This window comes from Mus musculus, chromosome 6 (assembly GCF_000001635.26).
Source record: "Mus musculus strain C57BL/6J chromosome 6, GRCm38.p6 C57BL/6J".
Lineage (NCBI taxonomy): Eukaryota > Metazoa > Chordata > Mammalia > Rodentia > Muridae > Mus > Mus musculus.
This window is the reverse complement of record NC_000072.6, coordinates 121292028-121314928: the sequence shown is the minus strand read 5'-3', so window position 1 is coordinate 121314928 and position 22901 is coordinate 121292028. Positions and strand designations below refer to the sequence as shown.

The 22901-nt window shown below is 45.6% G+C and overlaps 1 protein-coding gene across 4 annotated transcripts in view; it reads right to left on the bottom strand.

Annotated features, from left to right (window-relative positions):
* The window catches only part of Slc6a13 (solute carrier family 6 (neurotransmitter transporter, GABA), member 13), a 37434-nt gene extending 22793 nt beyond the window's left edge, over positions 1 to 14641 (bottom strand). For 2 of the 4 annotated variants that reach the window (XM_006505538.4, NM_001379107.1), the window contains exons 1-2: positions 14016 to 14189; positions 12026 to 12232 (exon numbers count right to left, since the gene is read on the bottom strand). In XM_006505538.4, coding sequence (XP_006505601.1) covers positions 12026 to 12232; positions 14016 to 14043 — 235 coding nt within the window. In that variant the 5' untranslated portion in view covers positions 14044 to 14189. Of the gene's footprint in view, positions 1 to 11181; positions 11291 to 12025; positions 12233 to 14015; positions 14190 to 14599 lie in introns of those variants that run through there. The other 2 variants (NM_144512.3, NM_001379108.1) reach the window with 2 other exon arrangements.
* Between the last annotated feature and the right edge of the window lie 8260 nt (positions 14642 to 22901).

Here is a 22901-nt window from a genome sequence, read left to right as displayed (position 1 = left end):
TCGAGAAGTTATATTTTAACCCTCAGTATGATTGGTTGTACTAAATGTAAATGCTCTAAATCATCATGAAAAGACTCAGACGTTGAGGTTGGCTTTAAAAGAAACTAGTAAGATTCAAGTATATGCTGCCTAAATGAAGTGTGCTAGAGGTTTTAGGGGACATGAAATTATAAGTAAAAATGTAGGAAAATGCATTTCATGTTAATACTTATTGAAAGAAAGTAGGCATCTGGTTTGATTGGTTTGAGACAAGTCTCAGCATGTAGCCCAGGCTGTCCCCAAACTCACAGTCTTCCTAATTCAGAATCTTAGAGTTATAATGTTGTGATTTTAGGCACACATCACCATGCCTAAGGATTGTTTATCTGTTTATGCTAGTTAATTTTTAATAGCTATCAATGTCTAAAAAAATCAGAGAAAAACTTATAAAAGAATACCTATTGTAACATCACACAAATTAGATCTTAGAGCGAAAAATATCTTCAAGGGTAAAGATAATTTGAAAATAATAAAGAGGTCAATTCATCAAGAGGACATAGTATCTTATAAATTCATATTTACTGAAAAATAGAGCTTTTAAGATACATGAAACAAAACTAATAGACCCGAGAAGAAAAGTATATAAATTTCTAGTTAACGTTGAAATGTTTAATATTCTCTCAATCATTTCAAGAACCACCTTGTAGCTTGTGGGCCAACTAAAAATCAATAAGGATGTAAAATATTTGAAAACCATATGTGGGGCTGGTAAGATGGCTCAGCAGTTAAGAGTACCAACTGCTCTTCCAGAGGTCATGAGTTCAAATCCCAGCAACCACATGGTGGCTCACAACCGCTTGTAATGAGAAAACAAATAATAAAGAATCTATGGGCCAGAGCGAGCCAAGGCTAGAGCAAGAGGGAAAAGGGGAAGTGGAAAAAGAGAGAAAACCATATGTCAACTCCATTTATAACATTTATAGAGCATCTATGCATTACTTTCTGCATATATAGCATGTTTACCAAGATGAGCCATGCACTAGTCCACAAAGAAATCTTAGTAAGAAAAAACTCATTTAGGTAGATGTATTCCTGACTAAATTAAAAACCAATAAAAGAAAAACATTTTAAAAAACTCCTACATATTTGGGTTTTTTTAATTCTTCTAAATAATCTATAGATCAAATAGGTAACCAAAAGAAAAATTAGAAAGTTTCTTAAGTAGAGTGAAGTAAGATAGAACATACTCAAATCTGTGTATTCTGTTCAAGCAGTAATTGGAGTTTCTGCTCCAATAGCACTAAATGTCTATTATCATAACAAGAAGACAGAATTCAAATCGATAACTTCAGCTTCCTCCTTAATAAACGAGAAATAAAAGTCGGCGCATCCCAAACTAAATCAAAGTGGAAAACGAGAAAGCATGAGAGAAAATCAACCAAACCAAAAGCTGCCTTCTTGAGACAACAAAATCAATAGACTTTCCAGATGACATAAATTACCCACAGGAGGTCTGGGGCACTGGCTCAGTGGGTAAAAGTATAACCACACAGGCCAAGGAACCCAAGTTGAGTACCTGGAGCCCACATTCAAAGCTAGATTCGGCAGTATACTGTGTAACCTCAGTACTTCTTCGGTGAGCTAGGAGGCGGGAACAGGAGGACCACCTCGTAGATTGTGGGCCAACCAGCTTGGGGTGAGCAGTGCAGCAGCAGAAACACAGGACTCTAACTCAACAAGGTGGACAGCAAGCACCTACTCCCAAAGGTTGTCCTCTGACACGTACATGCCCACTACAGCATGCATACACATGCATGGATGCATGCACATTGCACATGTAACACATATGTAACACACACACTCATGTACACACACACACAAACACACAAACACAGACAGAAGACTGTCTTAAAATTAAGTAAGTCAGGTTTTCAAAAATTACCAGTATGACAAGTAGGAAGTACGTCGTCAGCACAAATTCTACAAATATGAAAATGATGGTAACAAAATACATGAACAACCATATACTGATAACTAGAGGAACATGGAGAAAATGGGCTAATTCCTCAAAAGGCACAGGCCCCTGTAGTTTACTCAAGAAGGACAATGTAAGCTGCCCTTAACCACTAGAGAAACTGATCTTTTTTGTTAAAAAAAAAATCTTTCCCATAAAGCAACCTTTAGATCTAAGGGCTTCGTTGGTAAATTCTCTGAGTGCCTAAGGAAGAAATCATACCAGTTCTATATAAACTTTTATTGTGGGGGGAGTGGGAGGTTCGAGGCAGGGTTTCTCTGTGTAGCCCTGGCTGTCCTGGAACTTGCTTGGTAGACCAGGCTGGCTTTGAACATCTGCCTCTGCCTCTCTGCCTCTCTGCCTCTCTGCCTCTCTGCCTCTGCCCCTGCCCCTGGCCCTGCCCCTGCCCCTGCCCCTGCCCCTGCCCCTGCCCCTGCCCCTGCCCCTGCCCCTGCCCCTGCCTCTGCCTCCCAAGTGCTGTGATTAAAGGTATGCACCACCACCCAGCTGAAACATCTTACACAACATTGACAAAGAAGGAAACTGTCAAACTCACTCTATGAAGCCTGCATTTTGTGATAACAAAACCAGACAAAATACCAAAGAAAAAACAAAATTTAAGGTCTTTTTTTTTAATTAGGTATTTTCCTCATTTACATTTTCAATGCTATCCCAAAGGTCCCCCATACCCACCTCCCCAGTCCCCTACCCACCCACTCCCCCTTTTTGGCCCTGTCTTTTAAAGCTATTTTTAATTTGGGGGGGGGGCGTGTATGTTTGTGTGTGTACATGTATGTGTATGCACATGTGTATGGAAGCCAGAGGACAGCCTCAGGTGTTATTCCTCACACATACACGTTTTTCTTTAACACAGAGTCAGTCCCTCACTGGCCTGGAACTCTCCAAGTCGGCTAGGTTGGCCCCAGGGATTCATCTGTTTCTGCCTGGCTGGCACTGAGATCATCAGCATCCATCATCATGGCCATATCTTTCTCTTCCTTTGTGGGCTCAAACGTAGGTCCTCACGCCTGCAAAACAAGCTCTCTAGCATCTGAGCTGTCTCCTGGGCTCCCTAAAGGAGACTTAAGAACGAGGAACAGACTACTGAGAAGGAAACTATGGCTGAATCTCAAAACAATTATTCTGTGTGAAAGAAGCCAGAAGAAAAAAAAAAAGTACACAGCTCATGATTCCCCTTACTTATATGTGTGTGTGTGTGTGTGTGTGTGTGTGTGTGTATAAACTTTAAAAGCAGATGAATTCTCAGTTGTGGAGCCGAGCTTCATAACTGTACAGGGACACAACTGCAGGGGCCAAGAGAAGATGAAGGGGTTACCAGGAGCCAGGAGAAAGTTTTTGAGGGTGAGCAATATGTTCATTAGCTGGACAGTGGAGATACTTTTGTGGCTATGTGAGTGTCAAGACGCTGCAATTTATTCATCTTAAATACACCAATTAATTGAAAGTTAATGGGAACAGCTCTTTAGTTTGTAGACACACCACAATTCAGGAACTAAACTGAAGGACTACTCAATTGCCCTAAAAGCCAAGGAATAAAGACTGTGAACAGTTCAGTCTAAGAGATCCAGGGCCTGATGGGAAACTCCAGAGGAGAAAGAACCCAGTAACTGATGTGAAAGATTATAGGGAAAGCCCGGGTCATTTCAGAAAGTTGACAGTCCGGTTCAAGCCTCCAGATCTAAGCTGCCTGCTCTTTCCCAACAGACCAAGCCAATGTTTAACCGCAGGCCCATGGTCAGCTCTGCCCCTCAGTACATGAGCAAAGTCCGCACTTGCCAGGAGAAACTTAGAAGGGGCCAATGATTGGAGGCTGATCAAGAGAGACCTGAACTCGCCAAGGGAGTCCTGAGGGCCATTGCCCCTTCAGATCTCCATGACTAAGATGGAGTCAGGGCTTAGCATAGAGACACGTGCTTTTAATATCAGCAGCTGGGAGGCCGAGAAGGCAGATTATAAGCATGAGGCTAACCTGGGCTACAAAGTGAGACCCTATAGAACACGAAGAGTCATAGGAGAAGAAAGTTGCCCATACCCTCATTTCACCCATGTAAGTCTCCCTCAAAATTCTAAAATGCTGCCCACTTCCCGAGAGGTGGGAGGGACTGCAAAAGGACTCTTGCAGCTAGCCACCCCTCTTAGAAGAAGCATACTCTGTGGTGTCACCTGTAATGTTCCAGCTACTTTTTCAAGACACAAAGAACTATATTCTACATTCACAACAGAAGTCAGGGCACACATGAAAAAGGTTTGCACTCTGATGGATGCTAGCCAGACCAAAGTGGGCAGGGAGTGAGCAACTCACTCACAAGATTGCAGTGTGCTTCCAAAATAACTGTTTCTCTAAGTAAACTGCTTCTCACCAAAGACCTGAGATAGACCAAGCAATCCGGAGCAAAGAAATAATGCTAGAGGTATTGCCATACCTGACTTCAGGCTACGTTATAGAGGCTTGTTTACAAGAGCAGTGTGGCCCTGGCACAAAGTGAATGAGAACATAGAACTGGTTATAAGCCCATGTAGCCACAGCTGCCTGGGTTTTGACAAATATGCCAGATTTTGACATATATACCAGAAATACACACTGTAGAAACTATCGTTCTCTTCAACAGCTGGAGCCGGATATCCACATGCTGAAGACTGAAGCTAGACCTCAGTCTCTCCCTGCTCAACTCCAAATGGATCAAAGGCCTTAATGTGAGACCTAAAACCGGGGACTGTGAGAGAAAAAAGTAGGGGATGCAATGAAAGGCGTAGGCCTAGGCAAGAACCCAGGAAAGGAAGCCGACAACTGACAACGGTTCCTCGAAAAATCAAAACTCGACTGTATAGCAAAGGAAACTGGATGGAGAAACAGATCGAAAGAAAAGTATTTGTTAGCAGTATATCTGGCTGAGGATTAATGTTTGAAAATAGTAAGCAACAAGAGATCAAACAACCTAATCTATAAGTCATAATGAAGTGAGCAGACAGTTCTCGGAAGAGGGAACACAATAACAGTAAGCATACAAGAGAATGTTCAACTTCACTCGCCATCAAGGAAATGCAAACCAAAAGTCCAGTGGGCTCCCACCTCACCCCAGTCAGGACAACACCCATCAAGGAAACAAATGACAACAAATGATGGCGAGGGTGAGGACAAACGGAGCCTTATGTGGGAATTTAAACTAGTTCAGTCATGGTGGGAATCAGTATGGAGATCCCTCAAAAAGCTGTCTTTTATAACAGCTCTTCCACGTCACTCTCCTGCACTTCTCCTGAGCATTAACCAAAAGACACCAAGTGAGCACATCACAGAGACACTTGCACATCGACATTGCTGGAGCACTGCTCATGAGAGTTAAATTACAGAAGAAACATATGCATGTATGTGTGTGTGTGTCTGTGTGTGTGTCTGTGTCTGAGCGTGTCTGTGTGTGTGTGTCTGTGTGTGTGTGTCTGTGTGTGTGTGTCTGTGTGTGTGTGGTGTGTGTGTGTCTGTGTGTGTCTGTGACTGTGTGTGTGTGTATTGGAAATGCTTTCAGCTGTAAACAAGAACATAGTTCTGTGGTTTGCAGGAAAGCAATTTAATTGGAGATAATCATGTTAAGTGAATTAAGCTAGGCTCAGAAGTATATATGTTGTTTTTCTCTCATTTGTATTAGATTGTATAATCTAATACATAGGCACATAAAATCACCTGTGTATACATATTTATATACATGTGCACATGTGCAATATGAAAGTAAATGCAAACTTTCTAAGGGGAATGAAAGAGACTGAGAGCTAAGGAACATGTCTTAGTGGAACATGTATCATGTGCAGCGGATGAAGTATGTGCTTTATAAAGTGGAGCACACGCCGAGTCCAGTGGATGCACACAATGGCACTGTTAAAAGAATAAAAATTAGGAAATTGCTTCTCATTCGCTTTCTTCTTTTGTAGCTACAAGCAGCACACTGGCTAATGATTTCCTCTGGCCCTCTTACACTGGTCTCCCTGGACTGCTCTCTTCTTAAGCCTACAACCGATACTGTCTGTTTCTGCCTTCCCTCCAGCATGGCACTCCCAAAGGGCCTGCCTTTGGTAGGTCAGCCTGCAGCCTGACCTGAAGACTCCAGCCCTGTGTATTCTGCCAGAGGGATCCCACCCGAGAGCTCAGGTCGGAGGCACCCAGGACAGGGGTGTGTGAAGACTGAGAACTAGAACGAGCTTGGAGAAGGGCAAGGAGGAGGGGAGCAGCTATTCTATATTAGGCGGTCTTCAGCTGTGTGGATGCAAAACTCCAGGCTGCCAGCAACTCAGACTTAAAACTTAAACGACAGAGCTTGACAGTCAGAGCTGAGATTGACAGGTAAGTAATTGAAATTCTCCTAGCCAAATAAAGTGGTATTACCTCTTGTACTCTCTCTACCTGCCCCTTCATATCTCGTGAAATGACCAGAGTCTCTTTATGCCCTTGCCTGAGGCCTGTCCAGCACAGGCCTCGGGAGAAAGCCATCTTTATTTTCTCTCCAGCGAGCTGAGGATGAAGGGCTGGAAAAATAGTTTAAGCTTACAATCTCAGTAAGTTCTCCAGCTCCGGGATGGGTGCCACAGTTGCCGGATGTGTGGGCACGCTCCTTCTCCAGGTGCTGGGCTGGCTTACTTCCACCCAGGAAGAAGGGTGCTGAGAGCGGAGGTGTGCTTTCCTTGATGGTCTTCAGCAACCTCTGTGTTTGTGGTTTCCAATGCTCTGCCCATCTCCCTGGTTTTTTTTTTTTAACCCACCCCCATCAAGGTTTGGTCTAGTACTGCACCACAATCACCCATGACCTCCCTGCTGTTGGCCAGCGATTTTGCTCACCCATCACCCTCTCAGCCCCTTCAAAGCATCTGCTCTGTTTGCTCTCACGCGCCTTCAGCTGCCTTTCCAAAACACGTTGGTTTTTGACCTGTGTCGCTGCTGCTCTCTCCTTATCCTCTGTGCAGGTTCTCCCTCTTCTCAATTTTGTAGGCTGGTGTGCTCTCTCTCTCTCTCTCTCTCTCTCTCTGTGTGTGTGTGTGTGTGTGTGTGTGTGTGTGTGTGTGTGCGTGTGTGTGTTTCTCTCTCTCTCTCTCTCTCTCTCTCTCTCTCTCTTGAGACAGAAAGCTATGTGGTCCAGACCAGCCTTGAACTCACAATCCTCCTGCCTCAGCCTCCAGAGATTACAGATACAAACCGTCATGCCAGGCTTTCTATTTTAAAAAAAAAAAAAATACCTTCAAAATGCTAGTGATAGCTAAGTGTGTATTTCCAGCCAGATCTTTCGCACAGACTCCAAACTCACATATTGTACTGCCCGGGTCAGTGTTCTCCTAACTCAATCACTTCTTTCTCTCTTAAAACCTCCAGCCTTTTATGTCTCAGGAAAAGCAGCTCTTTTCGGGTTAAAAGTTTCAGGCTGCTTAGTCAGGGAGTTAGCAACAAGCACTATGTCAAGGGTTCAGATTCTGATGATCTCACACAGAGACTCCAGACTGAGGTATGCTGGGTGTTGAGAAACTGATTCTGCTGGCAGCCAGGGTCCAGAGAGTTGGAGAGGCCTCATCGGAAGACCGTGGACTGAAGCACTTTGCATTACACATCTGGGTAGAGTCAATAGTTATGAGAGAAGGGACTAGTCTTGGATACTCTACTGATCTTGTGCTAAAATGCCCTGACATAAGTAACAAGGAAGGAAGGGTTTATTCTGGCACATACTTCAATACAGTCCATCCTGGTGGAGAAGCCAAGCCAGCAGGAGCTTAAAACAGCTGGTCACCTTGCATCCACAGTCGGGAAGAAGAAAGCGATGCATCCCATTTTCTCCTTTTTATACTGCCCAGAACCCAATCCCAAAGAGTGGTGCCACCCCTTCATTAGGGTGGACTGTCCCATCTCAGTTAAACTAGCCAAGGTAATCCCCCACAGGCATGCTCAGAAGTCAATCTAACCTAAAATTTGTATTACATTTATTTTGTGTCTATGTGTGGGGGTGTGTTGGCACCACAGTGCACACGTGGAGGTCAGAGGACAACTTTGTAGAGGTCAGAGGGTTGAACTCAAGTCATCAGACTTCGCAGCCGGTGCCTTTCCCTGAGGCTGAGCCACCTCAACAGCCCCAGACCTGATCTATGCAATCTCAAACAGGTGTCTAGGAGACTTCCAGAACCTGTAAAACTGACAATCATCCCTAACCGTCACAGGAATCGGGGATGGATCCGCAATGTTTAGCTTCAGAACTGGTCTGTCCCCTGTAGGCAGCTCTGAACACAATAGCCAGTGAGAATATCCTAAGTATGAGGTCTTGCCATTTCTGCTCAAAACCCTGCCTTCACTCTTCATGACACTAAAGGGAAAGCCAGTGCTTTACAGTAGCCAGCAAGGCCCTGTCGGGTCTGCACCTGTATTGTGTGGCTCCAAATCTCAACATGCCCTCCTCCGGGGAGAAGAGACGATCACAGGACTTGGAAAGTTCTAGACAGTTACTGGAATCACGAGGCTCCTCTCCAAGCCAGTAGAGCAACAGACGAATACTGAGAAAGAGAAGTCTCTGATGGGGCTGAGTTTGAGTTGCCCATGCTGGGGAGGGGGTGTTAGTGATATAGCTGCCCGAGTCACCCCTGCCTCTGGAAACAAGCAAGCTGAGTTCACTCCGGTGGAGTCTTTTCTTGGGATGTTGTTAGTGTGGATGGTGAGTAGATGCTGGGTTTTGTCTCATCAACAAAAGGCAGGAGAAAATGGCCTTCCCTTTTATCACCCTGATTGCACCAACTATGCAGCCTGCTCTGGGCTTGTGGGCCACCTTCCTGTTCTTCCAAACAGTCAGGTGGGCTCTTGCTTAGCTCTCCCTGCGGCATTTTTACCTCAGTGACCACATGACCACCCCATCACTCCTTGGCAAGCCTTTACTCAAATGAAGCCCACCATGCTGACACCCACACTCCTCATTCCCTTTACTGGGGGTCTCTTGTTCTTTTCCATAGCACTTGGTATCTTCCAATAGCTCTAGTAAAGCTTCATTTCTGTTGCCTGTTTCCTTCCTCCAGAGTTCAAGACCCACGAGGACAGGGCATGGGTCTGGTGTATTTACAAATGTATTCCATGCACTTAGAACAATGTGCCAGGTGCCCAGTATTTGTTGTTGAATGGCATAAAGTCAAGGCTCCCTTGTCCATGTGCCAACACAAGTGACAGCCTGGCAACCCTAGGGAACGTTGGTGGTGACACCGGCACTGGGCCATAGGTCCTAGATGGCAGTAAGGGTTTTGTCTGGGTGACTGAGGTAGGCACCCCTCTTAACCATCCCCCTGGGAATACCATCAGTAGCTTCTGAGTCCTGATGGCTTTGTTACACACTCTCTCAGCTTCCCCTCACTTTTAGCTTGAGTATTCAACTGCCCCCCCCCCCCCCCCGTCCTTCCTTTATCTATCTCAGCTCCTCCATACTGTGGAACTTGCTTTGAGTTAGATCTGCCAAGAGTGAAAGCTGAAACCAGAGGAGACATCACTAAGCTCTGAGGAGATTCGGAGTGCTTGACACTGTGGCCGCACAAAACGCATTAGTAATCTAACTTCTCACCTTACCCTCTGCCCCGCCCTCCCCCACCCCAAGCCCAGGAGTGACTGTACAGAGCTATGGACTTAGAGAAAGAGTCCAGAAGCAGGTTGATAGAGCACATTACTAAGCATGGTACCTCTCTGGAGCACCCGGCATCCTTCCCAGAACCTGTTCAGAATACCCATGTCATCTCTAGGAGCCCAAGACCCAGTGAGAAAGCAATAGGCTTAGCTAAAATCACGAGACCAAGAGAAAAGGAGTCAAATTGGCCCAAACGCTCTCTGTTTTCTGCAACCTTCTTCCCCAAATCAGCAGCGAAGAATCCCCTCGGTGTGAGGCGTCCATGTATCCACTGGCTAAAAGGAGACATAAAAACGCAAGCGCTCTGGCCCACCGCTCTGGGGGAGCTTTCTTTCTCTAGGCTGAGCTGCAGAGAGCACAACAAGAAAAAGGAAAAAGAGGGCTCTGGGCTCCTCAGTCAGTCTTTAGCAAAGGCGCCTTCTCATTAATTCACCCAGCAGCCCTGGACTACTTGTGCCCTCCAGAGCAAACCTGGACATTCGCCTCTAGCTCCAAAGTCCATCAGAACTCTCCCCACACCTCCACATCCCCGGGCTGCTGTTATTCATCAGCAAACAGGGAGGTGGCACAGTAAGTCCTCAGCTACAGCAAGTGCCGAAACTGTGGGTGGCGACACCGGATTCAATCTCAGGACCCCCCCCCCCAAAAAAATATCTCAACTGCTGCATGAAATCAGAGGCTCTGTCCAGGGGAAAAAAGTCTCAGCAGCTGTACCCAGGCACCCACGGGAGAAAACGAGGGCCTAGGACTTTCCTGTGTGTGCATTTCTAAGACGGAGACTAGATAAATTACCACGAAGTCCTGGGGCAAAGCTCAGACCCCAAAGTTGCCAGGCACAGGAAGCCGTGTGAGTCCAACATCCCCAGCTGCTCCACCTCCTCTCCCCTTTGCTGCCTCTTTTTCACCCCAAGTGGCTCTGAGCTAAGCTTGGAAATCAGTGCCTCAACCCTTACCCAATTCCAGAGAGGCTTGGGGAAATCTTCTCGCTCCCTAATCTTTCTGCCATGTGAGAAGGTAAGCTGGTTACTAGGTTCCGAGGCCCAGGGTACGCAGCTTAGTGTCTTACTTCTGTCTGTGCCCTGGGCCATCCGTATCCCTGCACCTAATGCTCTAAAGGGAAGGCCCTCAACTCCTCAACAAACACAGAAGTATCTATGGCTACATAAGAAGCACGAAGACCTCCCTCCTTCTCTCATAGTACAGACTGAGCAAAGTCCTGTGATTTCAGGCCGCTAGCCAGAATTCCTAGGGAGAGAGGACATATTACCTCATTCCCGTTCCTCTGGGGGAAAAATTACAAGTTAACTTCCAACCCCAGTCTCCAACATTCACAAACCCAAGAACAAGACACCCACCGTGGGTACAAGGCACCTCTCTCTTGGTCTCTCATAATCCTTCCGACCTCCACCCTGGGCTGAGTGTGAACTCTTTCCTAAGCCACTTGGACTGTGTGCTTCATCCCTTCAAATCCATTTGAAGAGCTCGACGGGTTAAGGGGCCTCTGCTCCCCTGCCAGTGGGAAGGTGTTCTTCTTCTCTGGTGACCTACCTCCGGGTTCTGCATTCCTCCAGCTCAGGATACAGCCTCATTACAAAAACAGACCCATGACCTCCAATCCCTGGAAGCTTTATCCATCAACAGAACAGAATGGTTTCCTAACCCACGGGTCAACTCTAAGCCCTTTAGTACCTGGGGATTCTGTCCAAGGCTTCCCACAGGGGTGTGGAAATTCCCTAAATATGGATTCATTCAATTACCCCAGAAGACTGGGAAGGCAAATAAGACACACACACACACACACACACACACAAGACAGAGACAGAAAGACAGAGGCGGGGGGGGGGGGGGGGTAGGGGAGTTAAAGGAAAGCCATGAAGGTCAAAGATTATGATTCTAGTGAGAGTTGGGAAACAAATGGTATTGGGAATGTCATGGTACCAGCTGAGTGGTGGGGGGTGACACAAGGCCAAAGCTGAAGAATCCCAAGATCCCAGAAGAGTTTGGTAGCAGCAGCAGCAGCAGCCCTGCAACTCCTATTTATTAAGCACTTTATGGGTAGTATTGCCAATCCTTACAAGAACCTTGAAAAACAGGTATTGCTATCTTGATTTACAGGAACAGCCATTGAGACTCTGGGGGCTTCAGGAACTTGACCAAGATCACACAGAGTTAAGAACAGAGGCAGAATCCGCGGCCTGATCCATCTGGATCTGAACCCGTACTCGAGATTCTATGAGAGAAAGCCCTAGGGCACCCACACGGGTTATCTAAATCTCCGTCTCCTGCAAAGTGTCCTCAGTGACCCATCAGGGCCCTTCCCAGAGGGACAGAGAGTAGAGCAGACAGAAGAACTCTCCTTCCTGGGGAGACTGGGTAGCACTATGGCTCTCACCTCCCCCGTTCTTGTAGCAGAGATAGGGAAACCTCCAGACGTTGCCTAAGCCAATGATCTCCCCAGCCACAGACAGCACAAACTCCATCTTGTTGTTCCAGTGCTCCCGTTCCAGGGTACCATCTTCCTCCACTTTCTCCATGGCTGGACACACTGGCTTTGTCTCTCCATTACTGGTTGTTCCCGAGGCCCTGTTCTCCATCCCACCTGGAAAACAAGTGCAGTGCTCTGTCACTGGTGGGAAGCCCACAGGGAACAACCTCCTCCCTTCAGAAAATTCCCTGGAAAAGGGTGACCTCCTTCCCTATCCTCTGAACCATTCCTCCTTAGCGCCCCCCACTGGCAGAGCTGGGGAGGAGCTCCTAGGATTGCCTGTTCCCTTCACACTTAAAAGAAAGCATTGGCACAGAAGGGGACGCATGCTCCCCTGACGCATGCTCTCTGGATTCACATAGTATGCAGGTGTCTGCACCTCCCACTTGCTTCTCACAACTGTGGCATATTAAAAAGCAGTGCAATCCTGTAATAGGCTGGGACTACCCAGAGGATGGCAGTTGACATATTCTCAAGACCATGGATGTCCCTTGCAGGAACTACACTAACTGTGGTCGTGGGGAAAGAGCTGATATTAAAAATGTTGATTGCAACAAAAAAAAAATTGGAAAGTATATGCTAAAAATGGAAGGTGAGGGACTAAGTTATGGTAGATGTATTATGAGCTTCTATCCAACCATTAAAATTGTTACAGGAAGATGTATATTGAAACCAAAGGGTGTTCGTGCTATAGGAAGTGAGATTAGTATGAACAGAATAATCAGGCTTGACAGACACTTTACAGAATAGCTACACGCATTGAAAGATTGGGACATACACCAAGATGTTTCTTTCCTAGTGACTGCATCATAGGGATGTTTTCCTTATCTATATCTTCACCGTTTTGTTCAAAGAAATGTCTTCTGAGGGGTGTTGGATGGAACCCGGAACTGGACTGGGAGAGCTGAGCTGTCCAGGAACTCATTCTTCTCCCTCCATTTCCTAGTGAATCGGCATACATGGAAAAAACGTCTCCCCCTCTCCCTCCCTAGCCTCCTCTCCTCTCCCTTCCCCCTCTCTCCCACCTCCGCCCTTCTTCCCTCCCTCCCCTGCTCCCTTCCTCTCTTTGTCACTAGTGGTATCAAAATCTGTTACAACCAAGATGATGGCGTGAAAAGGAAGCCCTACCTTAGAAACACCCTATCCTAGACTGAGACTGAGACTGAGAATAAATTCGGATGTGTTTTAAACTTAATGAGCAGCTACCCTGGACTAAGCATTGCACACATGGTCATTTAATTCCTACACCAACCCTGTCATTGTTGAGAAAATGATGGTACATAAAATACCTGCAGCCGCTGCTCTGTTAAGTCAAGTCACTGTTGCCACCTAGGTAGTCAATCGTATGGAGACTTGAAGTCACTCTGCACTTACTGCTCTTTTGGTTCTACCAATGAGCTCTTGTTCGCTGCCTTGGTTTATCAACACACTTAATGTTAGTGACTCCTTCCTCGCTTTGTGCAATGGCTCCTCTTGTTTAGGTCTTTGTTTTAGTTTTTGTGTTTGTTTGTTTGTTTGTTTGTTTGTTTGTTTTGAGACAAGGTCTAATGGCCCAGCTTCTCCAAGGACTTGATCTATAACATAAACTTAAGGTGATTCCTGGGTGCTCAGACTGTGTAACTCAGGCCCTGTGGTTGATTTAGAGTGGCCTCTTTGTAGAGAACTAAGCAGGTGGGCTTTCTCCGAACCCCCAAACAAGTTCAGAGTATGGAACCTTCTCACCAGAAACCTCTCCAAGCCAGAGACTTCCCTTAGGTTCTATCTGCAACCCTAGGGACCAGAAAAGTCAGCCCAAAGGGCCAGGAATAGAAGACATCTCTGATTATTTGACAAGCTGGGGAGTGGGATCCAAATTCGCTGTGGACAAGAAGGTGAAAGTCAAGGTGTTGTTTCTCACCTGACTGACCTGATCTTCTCGGCCTCATGCTGATCCTGGCCTCGCTTCCTAACCATCACAGGGATGCCTTCCTGTGAGGCAAAGCCATCCCACTTGGCCTCATCCCCCTTCCAGCAACCAAGCAGTAACCTTCTGCCTCTTAGCCCCGTGCTTCTCAGGAGCAGTGGAGAAAGCACGGGTTCAGGCATGCCGGGTTCAGACCACAGCCGTCCCTAGCACCCTGCCTGACCCCTGAGGTTAATGAGTAACGCAGCCTTAGTTTGCTGGTCTGTGACAGTGGGAACATTGGCGTAGACTCAGCTGTGAGGCTTGAGTGGAGAGATGAATTCTATATTCACCCTGAAACTCAATCATTCTCCTCTCCAACTAGAATTCTCGACCCCTCCTCTGTCACCCTTAAGTCATGAGCCACCCCTTTCAGAATGTCAAGAGAATAGCAGAAAATGCTTGCACCTGCACACCCAGGAGCGAACCAAGAACACCATCCAGAGGACATCATGGTTGTAAATCCATGGATCCCACCAACCTACATTCTGAGGCCCAGAAACAGGAAAAAGAGAGAAAGAGCAGAGAATATTCCGAACCTTGGTGAAGTTTCTGCCTGAGGTCTTGTCGGAGAATTCTCCAGGGGGCCAGGGAAGGGGCTGGCTATTTAAAGCGTGGCTGGAGACCGCCCTGTGGTGCATGTAATCCTAAACTTGACCCGGCCCACATTCCGCCTCCTGCCTTCCCCCTCCCACGTTCTCCCCTCCCCCTCGGCCACCAGACAATCCGCACATGAGTGATTCCCTGGCCTGGGGACTCTGTCCGCCCTGGCAGTTCAGCCGGTTGCTTGTGATTCTACTACAGCATGTGTCTTGCCACAGCTTGTCTGCCCTTCCCCCTGACTCTGGGATCTCCATAAAGAGATCAGCCAGTTGCCCTGTCTTCCCACAACTCAAGGACTCCTGGGAAGCAGTCAGTAGTAGGTGCTTATTTGGTGAGGTGCTATTAGGATTAATTTAAAAGTATACCAACCTTATCGGGTTCCAAATGGCATTCTAGAAGGGACAATGATTTAGGAAAACAACAATAACCACACATTAGATTACTGAACTGTGAGAAGTCAGTAAAATATCCAACATGCACACAGACACACGCACGTATGTGCACACACAATGTTGAAACGTCTGGAAAAGGTTTCTGAGTTAATAGTGGTTGCACTCAGAACAGAGCTGGGTTAGGAAACGGTAGTTAAGGAGATTTTTCTCTTCCTTTTGAAGCTCCAGTATTGTTTGAATTCTTTGACAATGTTCGAGAACTTTTTTTTTAGCTGCAATCAATGAAATGCCAAGGTTTAAAGCAAAGTCATCAGGGAAGATTTGGCAATGGGAGGCAGACAGCTAGTCACAGGACTTTCTTTCCAGGCAGGGATGACCCTCGGAGGTGGCCGGCTGTTCCTTCAGCTGTGAGTCCCAAGACTAGAGCGCAGTCTTGGGTTCACCACCTGCTGCGAGGCAGTGCAGGGGGACACTGTGTAAGCTTTGGTGCCAGGCAGCACAGGGGCCAAGCACCACATCTGTCACTCGGGAGCTTGGAGTTTTGAGCAGAGCACACAGCTTCTGGAAACTCTCATTCTTGCAGCTATAAGATGAAGACAGTGTTGCGCACCTTGGAAAGTTGCAGGAGATTTCAGGAGAGAGTGGATCTGATAATGTAGCCAGTTCATGAATAGCTACTGATGCTGTTTAAGAATTATTCAGAATGAGCTTCTTGGAGACTTTTTTTTTAATAAAAAAGATTGTATCTTCTACTTTTATTTATGTGTATACGTCTGTGTATGTGTATATCTATGTGGGTGCCCTTGGAGGGCAGGAGAGGGTGTCAGATCCCCTGAGGCTGGACTTCCAAGCAGATGTGGGCCCACGTAGTGAGAGTGCTAGGACTCGAACCCAGGTCCTCTGGAAGGGCAACTAGAGTTCTTAACCACTGAGCCACCTCTCCAGCCTCTGGAAATTATTCTTGTGTTTCGGAAGCCTCTTTTCTTCTTCCTTCCTAACATCCATCTGTCTCATCTTATGGTGTGAAGAAAAAAGATTAAAGGATTCTCAAAGAGAGGCTGCAAATTTGTACTAAAAGCCTAAAGCAATGTGATTGACTCCCTAGCCTTATGCCAAGTGGTACGCACTAGCAGCCTACTAACTGATCTACTAAGTACAAATGGTGACATTTGTACTCTCTAATTACCAGGTAGCTGGAGACCCAAATCGGTGCCCTAAGAAGTCTGGGTACCACATAGCCTTCAGCAGTGCTGCCTGGGTCTCTGAGACCTCACACATGCAATAATGTGATGTTTTTCTCTGTGGGAAACACTCCCGGAGATCAGAGCATCCTTAGTGTCATCCTCTGTTGCTCTGGAGTTGCTCTGACATGAGGGAATGTTGATTCTTCAGTTTTTACATAACGGCTGCTACACTGCCTCTTTGATTGCTCTTTTATATCTTTCCAAACACTTGTGATCCCCGGGCCCTTTCATTTCTAGGCTGTCCTGGTTGATATTTTTCCCTGCTCAGTCAAGTGATGAAGAGGTAGTTTGGGAACCATTGGTACAACTGTCAGTGACAGTCTTCAGACTGCCTGTTCTGGAGGGTCGTATCAATCACACGGGACAACCGTTGCTTTCCCAACCCTTGGGTCAGGCACTGTCAGAACGAGTGTTTACAAGTTCTCACTCAGCAGGAGGATTAGAGGAGTCTCTAGGGACTGCTAGCAAGAATAACTGAACATTAAGCAGAATCGGATGAAGCAAAATGAGCTCATGAGAAAGTGTGGGGAGTGGCTGACACCAAGTCAACTCTGGGTATCTTTAAATGTCAGTGTGTCATGACACGTTCTCCCAAAGTCAACTCTGGGTATCTTTAAATGTCAGTGTGTCGTGACACGTTCTCCCAGGTATTTTCTGTCTCCACTAGGAACAGAACAGGGACAGGAGAATCCTCAGAGAAGCATGACCTGTTTCCACCTCTGAGTGACAGCGATTCGGCAGAGGGAGCCTCACAAATGAGCAACCTGAGCCCGTCTCAAATAGGACACCAATGGCAAGAAAGGAGCAAGAAAGTTTCCTCGAGCAATACCTGATGACAGCTCTCTGGGATGGTGACAATCTGAGAAGTAAAAGAAATACTGGCAACGGTAGACTGTGACCACAGAGTAAAATTCACTCGTGTCTGTGGTAATATAAATAATAAATAAGCAGCTGAATGGGGGACAAAAATGCACCTTTTCCCTAAGACAGAATTCCAGTTAGCAAATGTAGAAGGAAAGACAGAAATAGGAACCCACCATTGGACAGACAACTTTAGTAACCACAACACCAGTTAGATCTGTGAATACAAGTTGGAGGAAGACCAGAATTTTCATAGTTTCTAAGTGTCTTCCCCACAGATATTTATACACTACAAAGGGAAAGATGTTAACTTCATGGTAGAAAGGCCAGGAAGCACGCAGCCATAGAACACACGGGTACCATTCACTTCCTGAAGTGTGTATGAAGAGTCAGTCATGCAGGCACAATACACTGCTCCTCTTGCCAATCATCCTATTTGATCCTGAGAGAACAGAACACAGCCCCAAGCAAAGGACGTACAACAAACAACTGTTCTTTATGGACATCCCTGTGAGAAACTGCTTAGATCACTGGATCACTGGGGTGGGAGGACCAACCCTACCTGTAAGCTCGAGTCCTGGGCGGAGGGAAAGGAGAACACAGACCAAGCGCTTCCACGCACCTGCCTCTGCTTCTGAGGCGCAGATACAATGCGGTCAGCTGCCTCAAGCTCCCACCGCCTTGACCTTCCCACAGGACAGGCTGTCTCCTCAAACTGGGTCAAAAATAAACCTTTCCTCAGGTCGCTTTTGTATTTTGCTGCAGCGCCTAGATGAGTAATTAATATAGTGTTCAGATCACAGAGGATAAGAAAAGATACATAGGCAAGTTTAGGATACAGGAGACTAGAGAAACGCTAAGTGCATCCTGGGATCTTGAATTGGAGTGTAGGTAGAATCTGGACTAGAAAGGCTCATCAACATAAAAATCAGTGTAATTTAAATGAGATCATTAGCTTAATAACACTTTACCAATATTGATCTTCCATTTTTGACAATTGTATAATGCTTATATCAGCAGAAACTGACCACAGATTGCATGAAGATTATTTTTTTTTACAACTTTTAAATCTTAGGCTAGTTTAAAATTTAAGGGATGTGAGCTAAGATAGTTTCACTCCTTGGCTATAGCAGTCCCAGTGTTTGACTGGAATAAACAAATTCTGGGATATTAGACACAGAGCCCACAGGTACCACTAAAATTTTTCATGTTTTTTCTACGGGTTGTGTCTGATTACAGATAGGATTATCTTAAATTCTATCAACACAAGGTCTCAAAGACTCAAAATTTATGAAAAATATATTACTACCATGAATTGTCACTACTACTGTTCATAGGGTACTTCCAACATGCGGGGCACTGTGTCATGTGACATGAGCTTCCCTCTTTATCCCTTTCCATAGGAATTACTGTTAGGGCCAAGCTAGGCATGGTTAATGATGGTTTATTGGGGCAAGGAACTGAGTGACACACTCAAGATCACATAACTAGTGAATGGTGACAGCTAGGATTTGAACTCAGGTCTGTGGGTCTAATGAACATCATTTATAACTACCACACCACCACTTTAACTCTAAGATGTTAAAGGGGAATGGGGGTGGGGGTGGGGGACAAAATCCAAGCCTTGTATTTACTTTGTGCACTTTAAAACAGCATCACAGAGATCACTCATAGTGAGAAAATGATATCACTGACATCATGGTCTGCCCATCCTTCATGGTGCAAATGCCTGAAGCACAGCCTGTTCATCTACAAGTATCACTGCTAGTCTCTGGCACATGAACACAGACACAACACAGACTGAACACACCTTGTCTTGCTTGAGGAGACCAGGATGGGTGAGAGCAATATAATTGTGTTCCTCTCTGGTTCCTTCCCCCTGGACTTAGAACAGTCAGCAGGGCAGGAGGGGCTTTATCACAGGATGGGTTTACATGGGGTGACTGGAGCAGAGCTTTGCTCTAGTGAATGCTGTTGAGAAGCAGGGGTGGTTATAGCTGGGGCTTCTTAATGGATCTTATGGGAGGAAGAATAAAGGAAAACTAAAGCGTTACTAGGAAGAAGTAGCCATCACTTATGCACTTATGCTAGTCTGTGTGTGTGTGTGTGTGTGTGTGTGTGTGTGTGTGTGTGTGTGTGTGTGTGTATGGGTGTGTGTGCATGAGTGTGTCTGTGTCTCTGTGTATGTATGCCTATATGTGTTTGTGTGTGTGTCTATGTGTGTCTATGTCCCTGTGTGTGCACATGTCGGTGTGTGTGTGTGTGTGTGTGTGTGTGTGTGTGCCCACATGCAGGCACACATGTCAGTGTCTTTGTCTGTATACAGACATACACAGGCCACATTTCAGACAGAGTTCATATTTTGTTACTGTTTACTCATGGTCATAGGATGGCCTTGTTTGCATCTTGATCCATCTTGATCATAAAATGTAAAATAGTTTATGTTCAGTATCGCACCAGGCACAGCTATGTCTGGCCAACATTAGTTTCCAGCTAGTAGGAGCTTCCATTCTCTCATGACACACTGAGAAAAGCCCTCTGTTTGAGCTCTGGGGGAAGTAAGAACCAATGATTTGAGAGGCTGTAGATGTAGGTGCTCACCTCTTGCCCTCCCTCTACTCAGGTTAAGTTTTCGCTCCGCTCTCCTCCTCTTGTCTCACGTGCCCTTACTCCTTCATTGCAACAACAACAAAATTCTAGTCCAGCCTAACATTACTGGACCATTTTCTCAGAATTCTTCCATAAAATCAAGTGACTGAAATTTTCAGAATCACATCACAAAGTGCTCACTGGGAGTCTGGAAGAAGCCATTTCTGTTTCCTGGAAAGCCCCACTGGACCCTACAAGTTTGTCCCAACTAGTGATGCTGGACTTTTCACATGGCCTTGCCTGTCACCATACTTTTCCTGCCTTGTGTCAAATTTTAGTTTTTAGCCACTTGATTTCATGGAAGAATTACAAAGAAATGGTCCAATAATTTAGGCTGAACTAGAATCTGGGGCAATTGATGCTGGATAGCTGGAGCTAAGAAATTAGTGATTAAGAGATCAGCATCATTAAGGTGAAATTTTCTGGGACCTGTTTTCTGAGTGCAGAAAGAAACTGTATTCCAAAGATAGACTTCTGTCTTAGTTAAGGTTTCCATTGCTGTCAAGAGACACCATCATGGTATGAAGCATGGCAGCAGACTTTGGAACAAAGCGTAGAACTCTCAGTTCCTCCAGCGCCATGCCTTCCTGGCTGCTGCCATGCCTCCCACCATGATGATAATGGGCTGAGCCTCGGAACCAGTAAGCCAGCCCAAATTAAATATTATCCTTTATAAGAGTTGCCTTGGTCATGGTGTCTCCTTACAGCAATGGAAACCCTAACTAAGACAGAAGTCTATCTCTGGATCACAGCTTCTTTCTGCACTCAGAAAACGCTTTTCAGAAAATTTCACCTTGATGAAATTTCACCTTAATGAAAGAGAGATGTTCGTCTCTTCTTAATCATTGCTAATTTCTTAGCTCCAGCTAACCAGCATCAATTGTTCCAGTAGTCCCTTTATTCTTGACTCTAAAGCCAGAGCCATATGGCCAAAGCTGCCAAGTTATTACATTATCATCAGCTTTAGTTTTCTGCTTTCCAACTTCTTCACTGCCTAATCCTGGTTGTCCTTGAATCTATCTCTGTAGATTGACCTTGAACTCAGAAGTCTGCATGGCTGTGACTCCTGGAATTTTGGAATTAAAGGCATGAACTACCACACCTGGATTTAAGCTTTTTTTCATCCAGAACTTGCTTTGTCCCAGGATGGCCTTGAACTCAGAGATCTGCTTATCTTTGTCTCCTGGAATTAAAGATGTGTACTACCCTGCCTGGACCTAAGCTTTCTTGGCCATATTCCTCTGAATCAAAAGTCTTTGTCTTCCATTTCTGGATTGTAATTCATTTCAGATTAAAAGTTCAAAGATTAATTGTTCGGGTATTAACACCTATTAACCTATCATGACATAAGTATGTCTTGATCAACTGCAAAAGCATAAACAATAAATTTAGCTGGGTGAGATCTTGCCCAGAGATCACTCCCTTAATACGTTTATTTCCTTGAACACAGGATTCAATTCCATTTAACTTCCTGGTGCCCCTTTATTACTTGAATCATATATTTTTGTATTTTTCTAAGAATGCTCTTTTTCATTACAACATTCTTTATAAGAGTAAGCTTTAGTAACCACACAGCAGAATTTATACCAGGCTGTTTTGAGACTTCCTTTGTCAAAGCAATTCATCAAAATCTCTTTATCTTAGTGTCAGGTAGACTCTTCAGACAAGGGCAAAAAGCAGCTACATTGCTCACCAAAATATCACAAGAACAGTCTCTGGGCCACATACTAAAATTCTTCTCCACTGAAACAAACATCTTAGGCCAGGTCTGAATAGTTCAAAGTGACCCTCAACACCAATGTCTTCCATATTCCTACTAGGATGGTTCATTAAGCCCCACTTAAAGCATCCCATTGCTTCCTAAATCCAAAGTCCCCAAATCCACATTCCTCCAAACAAAAGCATGGTCAGGCCTATCACAGCAATACCCCAGTCCCTGGTACCAACTTGTCTTTGTTAGGGTTTTCATTGCTGTAAAGAGACACCATGACCAAGGCAACTCTTATAAAGGACAACATTTAACTGGGGCTGGCTTACAGCTTGAAGTTCAATTCATTATCATCATGGTGGGTCGCACGGCAGCAACTAGGCAGGCATGGCACTGGAGGAGCTGAGAATTCTACATCTTGTTCTGAAGGCAAACAGAAGACTGGCAAAGCCCACCCTGACAGTGACACACGTCCTCCAACAAGGACACAGCCACTTCAACAAGGACACAACCCTTGATAGCATCATTTACTGTGGGCCAAGCATATTCACACCCCACAGCAGCCTATCAGAAAGCTCATCCCTTGAGATGATTCTCCCTCCTCCAGCAGCCATGAATGCCTTTAGTGGGCTTGGCTTGTGAACTCTTTAAAATAAAAAATAAAAAAACTCGGTCTCTATCCCCAAAGGATTCAATAGAAACTAAACACACAGTAGATACTCAATAAATGTTTACTGGCTGATGGGCATGAGGCTTTGCCCTCGAGTTTACACGTTCATGTGTATTCTTGGAAGAGAGGAAAAAGGCAAATGTGAATTTCTTCCACACCTACAACTCTGGTATAGTAGAGTCCAATGTGTTAGTGTTGTCACCTATGGTGCCTTTCAGAGGACACCAGAGGCACGGGTCACTCAGGAAAGCAGCAGATTGTGGCTTTTCCTTGGAGTGTGATGCTGCGTGATTGTGCATCTGGCTCACCCAGAGAGCTTGTCCATCTTTACATATTATATGCAATCAATATATGACTTTATAGTTTAGACCACAACTCAAGGATTTTATCCAGCATCCCTAGGGTGAGACCCATGGAGACACCTTTTTAAGGCCCCACAAGTAATCTTACTGCACAACCCAGGCTAAGGACCACTGACCGCAAAAAATGTCAGCACCTCAAAACCTGCCTCTGAAGGACCCAAGACTTAGCCGTGCACTTACAGCGCAAGCCACTCAGTCACTGCTATAGCTTGGATCTTGAATGTCCTCCAAAATCCATGTCTTAACAGCTTAGTTCCCACTCTGGCATTTGTGGGAGATAATGGGGCCCAGTCAGAAGGAGTTTGGTCACTGGAGGCATATCAATCAGTGAAGGAGCTTTTACGGTCCTTTG